This window comes from Schistocerca nitens, chromosome 1 (genome assembly GCF_023898315.1).
Source record: "Schistocerca nitens isolate TAMUIC-IGC-003100 chromosome 1, iqSchNite1.1, whole genome shotgun sequence".
NCBI lineage: Eukaryota > Metazoa > Arthropoda > Insecta > Orthoptera > Acrididae > Schistocerca > Schistocerca nitens.
The window spans coordinates 418,314,825-418,327,843 of NC_064614.1; the positions used below are offsets into that span (position 1 = coordinate 418,314,825).

At 39.2% G+C, this 13,019-nt stretch overlaps 1 protein-coding gene across 3 annotated transcripts in view; it reads right to left on the reverse strand.

The window, feature by feature from the left end:
• Positions 1 to 13,019, reverse strand: part of LOC126250080 (mRNA export factor Gle1) — a 109,002-nt gene that overhangs the window by 43,917 nt on the left and 52,066 nt on the right. For all 3 annotated transcript variants that reach the window (XM_049951528.1, XM_049951532.1, XM_049951529.1), the window contains exons 7-8: positions 11,703 to 12,148; positions 6,885 to 7,070 (exon numbers count right to left, since the gene is read on the reverse strand). In XM_049951528.1, the coding sequence (XP_049807485.1) occupies positions 6,885 to 7,070; positions 11,703 to 12,148 (632 nt within the window). The remainder of the gene's footprint in view (positions 1 to 6,884; positions 7,071 to 11,702; positions 12,149 to 13,019) is intronic.

Consider the following 13,019-nt stretch of genomic DNA (forward strand, 5'->3'; position numbering starts at 1 on the left):
TGGATGTTTGTGTTGTCCTCACCATATCATCATCATCATCATCATCATCATCATCATCATCATCCGTGACAGTGGTTAGCTTGGATTGTGTAAAAATTGGACTGTGTAAAAATTGGGACTTTGTACAGATGCTGATGACCGCGCAGTTGAGCGCCCTACAAACCAAACATCATCATGTTAAAAACAAAGTTGAATGGATGAAAGTTTGACACTATATAGGAGATTCAATTGGAATTGCATGGGGTGCTGAACACACTGAGTAAAAAAGACTTTCAAGAGCTTCCAAGGGAACTACTTTGAAGGTGACTATGGCGAATAAAAATCTTGTATGATATGCTGGTATTTAGTCTCAGATTTTGGGAACTTTTGTGTAGCACCTCATAATTCCACACCCATTTGTAGCATTAAAGGCTTGGTGAAGAATTACGAGGGGCGTTTGAAAAGTCCGTGCAAAAATAAAAACTACTTACGTGTTTGGCGTAAACCTTTTTTATTTTTCGACATACTCTCCTTTTAGGCTTATACACTTTGTCCAATGCTGTTATAATTTGTTGATGCCTTCCAAATAATAGGAATTGTCCAAGTCTGCAAAATAGCTATTAGTTGCTGCAATCACCTCCTCGTTTGAATAAAATCTTTGTCCCGCCAGCATTTCTTCAAATTGGGGAACAAATAACAGTCTGAGGGAGCCAAGTCTGGAGAATAGGGGGGATGTGAAACGAGTTGGAATCCTGTTTCCATCAATTTTGCGACCAGAACTGCTGACGTGTATGCTGGTGCATTGTTATGATGGAAAAGGACTTTTTTGCGGACCAATCACCGGTATTTTATTGCAGCTCAGTTTTCAAACGGTCCAATAACAATGCATAATATGCACCTGTAATAGTTTTACCCTTTTCCAGGTAGTCGATGAGTATTATCCCTTGTGAGTCCCAAAAGACAGTCGCCATAACCTTTCTGACTGAAGGAATGGTCTTCGCCTTTTTTTGTGCAGATTCTCCCTTGTTAACCCATCGTTTAGATTGTTCTTTGGTCTCAGATTATAGTAATGTATCCATGTTTCATCCTCAATGACGAAACCACGCTTAAAGCCCTGCGGATTCTCCCTGAACAGCTGCAAACCATCCTTGCAACACTTCACACGATTCCGTTTTTGGTCAAGCGTAAGCAATTGCGGAACCCATCTTGCGGATAACTTTCTTATGTCCAAATGTTTATGCAAAATATTATGTAGCCATTCATTCGAGATGCCCACAGCACTAGCAATCTCACACACCTTAACTCTTCTGTCATCCATCACCATATCATGGATTTTATCAATGATTTCTGGAGTCGTAGCCCACACAGGGCATCCAGAACGTTCAGCATCACTCGTGCCCATATGGCCACTCCAAAAATTTTGAAACCACTTATAAACTGTTCTAATCGAAGGTGCAGAATCACCGTAATGTTTATCAAGCTTCTCTTTAATCTCCTGAGGCATTTTGCCTTTCATAAAGCAATGTTAAATCACCACACTAAATTCGTTTTCATCCATTTTTTGACAATCACTCAACTACCTTGATTCACACGAACGCCAAACAAAAACGAAATAGACCAATATGGCTGAAACTTGGTGTGCGTTCTTTCCAAAGATGCTACTAACTAAACATGACCTAGATACGCACCGGTGGTGCTATCTCTCAGACTTTGCACAGATTTTCAAATGCCCGTCATAAACTCTGTTCCATTTTCAGGTTTTTATGGGGTGTTATGATAACAGGCACATTGCCAAGAATTTTTTCAGAACAGCAATTCTCAGGACTGGGCAGGACTCACTACTTTAATTATGACAGAAGAAAATATATTTTTTCAAATACATTTTCCATAAAATTAGAAGGAAGGTCAGTGTTGGCCATAATTTTGATGATTTATTAACAGCAAAATTGATTTTCGATCGCATAATGATCATCTTCAGGGCTGGAAGTTAAAAATTTTCACATAGCGATCAGTGAATAAGAAACAGAAGACCACAAATACACCTGAGTATAAACCAACTGTTGGTAAGAACATACCTTTAGCACACAAATTAAATCTCATAGGCACTGGTCTCTAGTTATTAGCATTAACAGAAGCTATGAAACGATCAAAATAACTGAAGCCGCTGTTTACATTCACCTATACAGCAGACCTCAGTGTGACAGGGGCTAGACACCAGTGCCTACAAGCTAAAGGTATGTTCTTACCAACAGTTGGTTTATACTCCGGTATATTTGTGGTCTTTTGTTTCTTATTCACTGATCGCTTTGTGAAAATTTTTAATTTCCAGCACTGAAGGTGATCATTAAGTGATCAAAAATAGATTTTGCTGTCAATAAATCATCAAAATTACAGCCAACACTGACCTTCCTTCTAATTTTATTTATAATATGGTCGCTGTGCTCTATGGAGTCGCCAATCAATAACATTTTCTATATTCTCTACAAATAACAATAGCTTAGTAGACAGAGATGACCCTCCATCAGTCCAGGTGCAAACCAGGAACTAGGTCTCTCCAGTTGGTTTGAATTTGCTTTCCTCCTAAGATTTGGCCAAGGAGGGCAAGTTTCTAGCATCATAATGATCAGCACTGAAGCATTCGGGTCTGTCTGAAGAAACTGTTCAAGCCACATAGCCACTCACTGATAACTTTGATCTTTCAGTGCTTCAGATATCTGCATTGACACCACATCCCCTGAATGATGGCTCTCCCTGTGGGAATTGCAAAGCCAAAGCAATGACTTTAAGCCCCTTTACAAGAGTTATCATACTTCCCAAACGGATAGGCAACTACTTCTTGGTATGCACGAGGAGGTAACAGTTCAGGTATCCGCAGTGCAATTCCTACGCAGTTATGATGCTATCAAAGTACAGGCACCTGTTTAGCCCTCACACAACCTGGCTGCTATGCTGGGTATTGGGCAACGTTTCCCACATGGCCCACATGTCTGTCAATAATTTTGAAAAGGTGGATGCCAATATGAGTTAATTGAAACAGCGTAGTAAAATATTTAACCAAAATGGGAAAAGCCACAATCAATGTTCCATGTACAAGCAATGATGTCAACAGAGGATCTGAGCAACAAATGAAGTCTAAGAAAAGATCTCGTCAGAGAGTAAGATTGCAGCACATGAAAGAAAAAAGTATTGTAATGGTTCTGGGCTCCTTGCTCACCATGTATGTACTCACAAAAGATTGTGAGCCCTTCAGAGGAGGGGGAGATATGGAGAAAATAATAAGACTTAAAAAGTGAAATATTAGATGAAATCAAGTGTCAAAAACTATTACAGGACTAATGAAAAAAGCAATTCTGAATTTCCAGGTAACCAATCTTATATTGAGATTGATAATTTGTTTGAAAGTGTATTTCCAAAACCTTTTCATTAATGATTCCGACATCTTACACCACAAACACCATGTTTCAGGAAAACTGTGGGTTTATTAGTTAGGTAATTTCCATGATGCAGACAGATTTTAAGAGCATTTTTATGGTGAACAGAATAGGCAGAAAAAAAGTGTATTGTGAACACACTGCCACAATCTGCACAATATACACCTCTGCAAGAAACAATGCATTGTCGCAACTCCAGATATTCAGTTGAAATTAGAGACTACAATGAATATAAATGTTTGGTATTTTAATCTTCAAAACTACAAAATCTTCACCATACCCAAAAAGTAATCCAACATACACACATCAAAAAGAGTTTTGCATCACCCCGGTTCCCAGAACTCGGGAAGACGGATGTTGACTATGGATATTGTATCGCCGACACAGTCCCTTTGACTGTTCAGAAATATCACTAAACCCGCCCAAAGATGTAAACAACCATGCATGAGCAGCTCCTATTAGACGGAGGGGGTCTGACAGCCGATCAGTTCCAGTCATTCCACCAGATAGGAGGTACACGGCTCGTGTTGTCTCTAGTTCAACCATGCCTAGACGGTCAATGCTGTGGTTCGATCGCGACTGCATTGTTACTTTGTGCCAGGAAGGGCTCTCAGCAAGGGAAGTGTCCAAGTCTCTCAGAGTGAACCAAAGCAATGTTGTTGAGACATGGAGGAGATACAGAGAGGCAGGAACTGTCGATGACATGCCTCGCTCAGGCCGCCCATGGGCTACTAATACTGCAGTGGACAACCGCTACCTACAGATTAAGGCTCGGACTAACACCACCACTAGCTTTGCAACCACTACACCATGCAGCGTGGTACAGATGGAACCAACAACATGCCAAATGGACCACTCAGGATTGGCTTCACATTCTCTTCAACGATGAGTGTTGCATATGCCTTCGACCAAACAATCGTCGGAGACATGTTTGGAGGCAATCCGGTCAGGCTGAAAGTGTTAGACACACTGTCCAGCAAGTGCAGAAAGTTGGAGGTCCCCTGCTGTTTTGGGGTGGAATTATGTGAGGACGACGCATGCCGTTGGTGGTCACGGAAGGCGCCGTAATGGCTGTATAATACGTGAATGCCATCCTCAGGCTGATAGTGCAACCATATTGGCGAGGCATTCGTTTTCATGGACGACAATTTGTGCTCCCATCAAGCATACCTTGTGAACGACTTCCTTCAGGATAGCGACATCACTTGACTACAGTAGCCAGAATGTTCACCAGACATGAATCCTATCGAATATGCCTGAGGTAGATGGAAAAGGGCTGTTTATGGACGATGTGACCCACCAAACACACTGAGGGATCTACAGCGAATCACTGTTGAGGAGTGGGACAATCTGGAGCAACAGTGCCTTGATGAACTTGTGGATAACATGCCACTATAAATACAGGCATGCATCAATGCAAGAGGACATGCTTCTGGGTATTAGAGGCATCGGTGTGTACAGCAATCTGGACCACCACCTCTGAAGGTCTCGCTGTATGGTGGTACAACATACAATGTGTAGTTTCATGAGCAATAAAAAGGGCAGAAATGATGTTTATGTTGATCTCTATTCCAATTTTCTCTACAGGTACCAGAACTGAGGTGGTAAAAACTTTTTTATGTATTTACATATATACAATTAAACCCCACATTTACACTTTTCAAGAGCTTCAAAAAAATGGTGTAAAATACGGGAAAATGTAAAATGTCAGAAATAATGTATTAAGCTGTAAAAGTTATGTATAGTATGTCCCCCTGGATTTTCACACTTTATGTATGTGCACCTAATATGCATCAAAATACTAATGTCAGTATTGGATTGGATTGTTTGGGGGAAGAGACCAAACGGCGAGGTCATCGGTCTCATCAGATTAGGGAAGGATGGGGAAGGCCATGCCCTTTCAAAGGAACCATCCCAGCATTTGCCTGAAGCGATTTTGGGAAATCCTAAATCAGGATGGCCGGATGCGGGATTGAACCGTCGTCCTCCCGAATGCGAATCCAGTGTGCTACCACTGCGCCACCTTGCTCGGTACTTACGTCAGGGACTTGTTTATTATCTAATAAAAACTGCTGATATAATGGCAGCTGATAATTGGGAAGCAGAAACATTTGACTCAATTTCATAAGTCATTATCATTGTTTTTGGAATGCCTGCAGGTGTCATTCATTATTCAAATAATGAAACACTGCATCAGTTACATATTTTTTCGTGCTTAGCACAGTGCATTTCGAGAATTTTCTCTCGGTATCAAGTGCAAATATTTACATAAGTATTTCGTGAGTTCTTTGCATATGTGTTGTTCTGTGTCTCATGAACTGCAGTCATCTTTTTGAGGTTATCCGGTTCTGTGCTTCCTCAGTTATGTAGAAAACCACACACACGCAAACTTCCCATTTTTTTTGTGTAACATCACAGAAATATGTACATAAATATTGCACTTATCAAGAGGAATAAATGCTTGAAACACACTTTGCTAAGCATGAGAAGATACATAATTCACACTGTCTTTAAACCAAAAACATTTGAGCAACATAAATTGAATGAAGGTGTCAACTAGTGCTACAAGTGGCCAAAACATGAAACACACTAAATACAGTTCGACAAAGGTGTGACGACGATTACAACAATCACAAAACTGCGTGTGTGCTGTAGAGATAGTTTGGAAATGGTTGTGACTGGTCATACCACCTTTATCGTACGAACCCAGTTACTCCTACCAGCAACCACGCAGAGTAGTTTGGCAGCGGCAGGAGATACAGCACGAATTGTTCCAACTTTTACACATTTACCGATTTAAATCCACTAAGTAGAGCGCCCTGGTGTCAACAAACTTAACCACATAATGTTTGTAAACACTATTTGATGGCCAACATCATGCCAGTGTCATTTTACGCCAGGGTGGTGTTCCCCCCCCCCCCCCCTCCCCCCACTCCCATAAAGTGTATGTCACAGGAAAATTATAAATATTTTGATGCAAAATTGGGTGCGAATTAACATTGTGGACATAGGAAATATAGGAAATTTGATGGAAGTGATAAAAAATGTCAAACGGTGGGAAAACATTAATTCCAGGAACGTAAAAGCAGGGTTATACTGTACCTCCATGCTTTCTCTAGCTACACATGTATGTGCATGTGTGTGAACACGAACACACATACACTCTTTTTACAGCTTTACATTTTGACTGTTGGTGTCTTCCAACTTAACTGTGCTCATGCAGGTGTGTGTGTGTGTGTGTGTGTGTGTGTGTGTGTGTGTGTGTGTGTGTGTTTGCAGATTTATATATTTTGAGAACACTTGATAATAGATTAAAGTTTATTGAAAGGAAGATGAAGCTGTGTGGCAGAGACATTAAAATGCCTTACTGGTCAGATAATTTGAATGAAAAGTGGAAATATGTACAGTTAATTGATGAACTGACTAGTAAATAGAATATGCGTAAACTATATAGCAAGTCAAACAAACACTTACCACAAATTTCCTTGCAAGGAGATCCTTACAGTACGCTATCCCCTGTGGATGCATGGAGGCTGATATGTGATTGCTCCCAGCTTCTACTACCTGTCCACTTAAGAGAGAACTCAATTTCCTCAGCTTGTCTTCCATATGTGCTGCACTGATTGGTGAAATGGCATTTACAGGAACATTCACAGCTTTCTGAAATAATTCCATTACATTTTAATACAGCTCACACACATCAGTGTGATGGGACTATGTATACTGTCTAGTAAGTAACTGTACAGAATAGAAAACAACAATAGAGATAGAACATATCTTTTAAAAGACAATGCAACAAAAGGAATAGATAGAAGTTAACACAGTAATTGTGTCAGACAAGTAAAACCTGTGAGAGTCCGACTTTGGCCTGAAGCCCAATATCTACCAGTTACTTAACCCTTCAATTTTCTTATATCTTAATTTCAATTCATTTACTTTAAAAGAGTTCAAGTTACATTTACAATGTTTTTTCCTCATCTCTATGTACTTACATATGTATCGCAATGACAGGATTGCTGTGAATCTCTGAAGGGGCTGAGAAAAGAAGCTGAAAGATTTCAGAAGTAGTGAAAGCACAGCTGTAAGTGGTTTTCCAACTGTCTCATCAGTAACACATGATGGTGACCCAAAATAATGTTACATCTGACAGTAAGCAGAATGGTGTATAGCTGTGTCCACCGCTGTATATGTTTTTAACGACCTGATATTTATTCAAGTTACATTACAGACATGACATTCCCTACTCAGATTTAGAGAGCCTGGAGGACAGATCACTGCAGAGGGCCTAAACAAACTGTCCTATCTGGAACATATTAATACTTGTTTTCAGTTTTCGTATAGATAATTCTTGAAAATGTGATATAATCTTGGCAGTTTTGTACTACATAAATGAAATAGCAAAGCTTTATATTGTGATTTCATGGAAACTCAATTGTTCCATGTAAAACATATATTATGAAACAGTCGCACTGTATCCAAACACATAAGAAGAATATGCTTCAAAGGGCTGTTTTACACTTTACATTGTACACTAGTCAAGTATATGCTTTAGCATGTACATTTTAAGTCTGTAAGTTCATGTGATTTCCTCTTATTTTATCAGTATTCTTTTTCTCATCCATAACATAGGTGTTTTAAGTTAAGTACCTCCGAGATACTATCAGTTAGCTACATGACTTTGGATATGTTAACCAGTAAACAATATCACTGTACTCATAATGAAAAGAAGCAACAGCTGATTTAGTTCTAAGTTTGTAGTACAGCATCAACCAGGCAGTATAGTTAACATTATAATGGACTGCTGAGTGTTTCACTCAGGACTGATCAAAAACCTATAACATAATGTATCAGTATGACACATACTCAAGGTAACGGTCTGCCATTTAAATTGGGTTGGAACTTACTGATTGCCCACACAACTGCTAAGCTATCTTATTTAATCAGAGAGTAATTCTTCACAGATTTCGAGAGCACTCTGGAGGTGTAACAACCAAACATGAATATATTTTAATGTCATTATGCAGAATTATTTTTAACTATTTCATTCAGACGCTGCAGCTAAGAGCAATTATGTATTTGAAGCCAAGGAATCTTCCTTAAACTTTATCTAGTATTGATGTATGAGTGTTTGTTATACAGAATAGTTCACTGCAATTTTTTGCTTTGTAATGTTTCTTATGCATTTTTATGTATATCTTTGTGTCTTGGACATGGTCAATAGAACAAAACTACTTGTATGTAAATAAATATTATAATTTTATTGCAACAGCTTCAGTGATTCTATAATGCTATTCTTTAAATATAATCCATTTATTGACTTATGGAACCTCTCCAGGAGTCTGGTGAAATGGAGCACCTGCTGGAGGAATTGCTACAGCTGTCCTGAGGGTAATAGACACACATACTTTCATCACTGATGTTCCCTACAGTTGCTTATATAATGTCTGACAGATTGGCAGAGATCTGGTCAATCTGGATTCTGATTTTATCAAGGGTCTTCACAAACTCCAAATGTCCTGAAGCATTGATCTGACACATCAGAGTGTCTTGAACATACTTCAACAGAGCTAGTTGTAAATGGGCTGTACCGATGTGCAACCATTTATGACCCCTTGCATCTTCATTCCTTTTATATAATGTTCATCTACTAACCAGAATTCCCCTTTAATGGCTTCTTCTTTCCTCTAAGGCTTCTATGCACTTCAGTAATGCTGGTTTCTCCCTTTGTTCAGCCGCAATATCCATTAGCATCATGTGTTTGAAGGTGGCAGGAGCATTGTACAGACAAAGCAGCATAACTTTGCACTCATAGAAGTTGCAATGTTTTATGAAAAAAGTCTTTTACTGATCAGTTTCATCAACATCGATCTCCCAGATACCAGACCACATATTCACAATGAAGAAATATTTTGGTTCCTTCTCAGAGTCCAACATTTCATCAATCCATGACAATGGGTTCACATCCTTTTCACTGGTTTTCTTCAGCCACTGGCAAACAACGTAGAAATTTCATGTTCCATTTTTCTCCTTTGGAAAGGCCATAGACACTGACTGCTGAAAGTCATTGTCTGACATCATCATCTCCCTTCTGAAATATCCATCGTCCAGCTAGGACACCATGTATCACTACTGGGGGAATGATCAACAGTGTATATGTATGTGTTAGCTGATCTTTCTTGTTGCTGGTCCAGACTTGAATGCACCCAAGAATTTACTTATAGCACTCATCAACATTTTTCCTCAGTCATGCTGGGACCTATAGGTAGATGGTTAGTAGATTCCTCCGGTGCATAGCTGGTAACGCCAGCATAGCAAGATTCTCCATTGAAAGCACTCAGCTTCTGTTTGCCACCTGGCGTTGGGCTCTGTTCTTCAGTTATTCTTCAGCTATTATGAGTTTGCCATTTGGTTGTTTCCAAATGTTTTCTTAATTTCTGCCTGAAATTTTTCTCAGCTCTTTAGTTTCATCTAATTTGCAAACTACGGCTGGTCTGTACCGTCTCAATAAAAACAGATGTTGGCAAGATGCATCATGATATTGCTGTATTTGGTGACACAGTCTCTTTAGCCGTTTCATTGGATCCTGCACAGCATCTAATTTGCCAATGCCTTTATACTTGTTGATACCATGACAATTTGGAGTGTAGGAGGCATGTTTGTTCTTAGGTAACTGCCCATGAAGGCAACATGCTTTACACTGCCTTGTCGGAGCCAGGGTCACGTTGATGTCCGAGGGTCTCAGGCAACCTCATTAGATTGTCACATAGAATTCAGAATTGAGTATCAGTTACAAGAGCAATGTCATCAACAATAATAAAATTTGAAAGTTTTTTTTTCTGAGCATATATGGAAAGTGCACACTGATGTGTTTGTATAATGTTCTAGCAAACTCCAATATTCTATAAACAAATAAGTCGTTAATACCATCCAGAAATCATTTGAAGTGGTGACCCAGCCAGCACTGGCCCGTAACCATAACCTCCACATCACAGTGTACAACAAACAGCAGATGGTAATACTTCACCAAGAAGACATAAGACGAAGTGAAGTGTAAGACGAAGTGAAGTGTATACAGTGTACGCCTACAAGATATTAGGATCACATAGAGACTGGAAAAGTGTGAGTGAAACCATCATATACTTGAGATTAACCTTTGTTTTCATAGCATTAAAACGTTTGTGAACATACCAACACTACTCGTAATGGTAAAAGAAAAATTCTGATTTTTAGTGATCCTGTCAAACTTTAGAGCCAAATGAAGTTGTTGTCTTCAGCCTGAAGTCTGGTTTGAGGCACCTCTCCATGTTGGTCTACACTGTACAAGTCTGCTCATTTCAGAGTAACCATTAGAACTCAAAGCCACTTGAACCTGTTTACTTTAGCCAAAGAATGAAACTAAATCCCACTGCCATGATATCCTGCATTTAAGATTACCAAGATGATTTCAAATAAAACAGTTTAAAAATTTGTTACTCCAGAGTAAGTCAATGCAAAACAGTTACACAGGCATTTTATGTTTATTAAACCTCGAACAGGTATGCCTGGGTATAAAGTGCGCCAATCACAAATAAAACTGTTTTTCACCATTCCATTGTTGTTTTACAACTACCAGTCCATATGTACACTTTCATTACTGCTTCAGCTAACACAGTGATAAACAGTGGTGTCATACACCCAAGTAAGCAGTAACAGGGAAAAAAAAAATACATTTTGTGCACAAAAATGGCCCAGATTATGAGTTAGCAGCTCAGTCCCACAATGAGGCAGTTGTTTAAAAGATAATTAGAAACTGAATAAGTGGTTGGCTGGGATCTGATGCAACTGCACTGTTTAATGCTTTGAATGGGTCATTACTGTGGAGTAACATGTGTCCATGGCAGCAAAGTAATATAATGAAAGTTTATTTTATTGTTGTTCAATTAAACAGTACTTTAACTCATATAATGTACGTTTACTTTCCTGTTATTTCATTAAATTGAGATGAAAGTGTAATTTTGCTCATACATGTTTACCTTGGTAACACAACAGCTATTCTTTATATGTGTACGAAGTATGCTGCGCACCCACTCGTGTTATGAAAAATGGCGCGCCTGATCAAGGATGAACATGGACTTTCATACAATCTGCTGAAAAGTCATGGCATTAAGAAAACCTACATAGAATCTTTCAGAATGTTTAAGGACAGTGTAGTTTGAAGAATCATATAGAAAAAGCAAGAGCCCATATTGGTTCTTCAGAAAATGTCATATTATTTTGGGTAATTGAGAAAGATACTCTGTATTTTCATCTCACCTGACAATCAAATTTGAACTTCTTCAGCTTTTCATCATTCAATAGAACAGAATATGATGTCTTAAGCTCCTGAAGATGCTGCATCAATGTCTGGTGCATATTTATTGATTCTTTGTCTCCATATTCAGTGATCCCTGCAGTCACATCTAATGGAGTATCTTGTGCTTGCTGCTGCCGCTGCAACTGTTGTTGCTGTCTCTGACTTTGCTGTTGCTGTAGCTGCTCATGCTGCTGTTGTAACTGCTGCTGCAGTTGTTGTTGTTGTTGTTGCTGCTGCTGCTGCTGCTGCTGCTGTTGTTGTTGCTGTTGCTGTTGTTGTTGCTGCTGCTGCTGCTGCTGAAACTGCTGCTGCTGCTGCTGCTGCTGCTGAAACTGCTGCTGCTGTTCCAACTTCTCCTTAGCTTCTAATTCTGCAGCGTTCTTGTCACACTGGTCATTGATCTTTGCTGAAAGCAAAGAGCATATTTCTGCTAAGCTTCTACCTATTTTGCCTGTGTTTGGCATGTAAACTATACTGTCTTACAGTAACACCGTCATGCTCATGGTAAAGATAAATAAGTGGAAGCAAGTAATCATGATTTTACATGCTAAACAATATGTAAAATACTGAGCTAAAGTTCGACCTCTTTTACTTCACAATGTAGTCAAAGTTTGCTGCAATGAAAATAACAATGAACACCTATTCCGTCTCCTCATTGTCACCACCATTAGTGTCACAATATTTGTAATAACACTGGTTCAAACCTGCACCCCACACTAGCTAAATTTAATGCGGACACTAACTCTGTCAGTATATTACCCCACCATGCAACACACAACAGTTGTGTTTCACAAATTAAATTGTGTAACAGTTACTTTTGCAGTTGATATATTTGTAATTATGACTCAAGGAAGGGAGATATGTGGGCTTAATGCCACACTGACTATGAGATAATTGTGTATGAGGCATAAATACAGGGTTATTACAAATGATTGAAGTGATTTCACAGCTCTACAATAACTTTATTATTTGAGATATTTTCACAATGCTTTGCACACACATACAAAAACTCAAAAAGTTTTTTTAGGCATTCACAAATGTTCGATATGTGCCCCTTAAGTGATTTGGCAGACATCAAGCCGATAATCAAGTTCCTCCCACACTCGGCGCAGCATGTCCCCATCATTGAGTTCGAAAGCATCGTTGATGCGAGCTCACAGTTCTGGCACATTTCTTGGTAGAGGAGGTTTAAACACTGAATCTTTCACATAACCCCACAGACAGAAATCGCATGGGGTTAAGTCGGGAGAGCGTGGAGGCCATGACATGAATTGCTG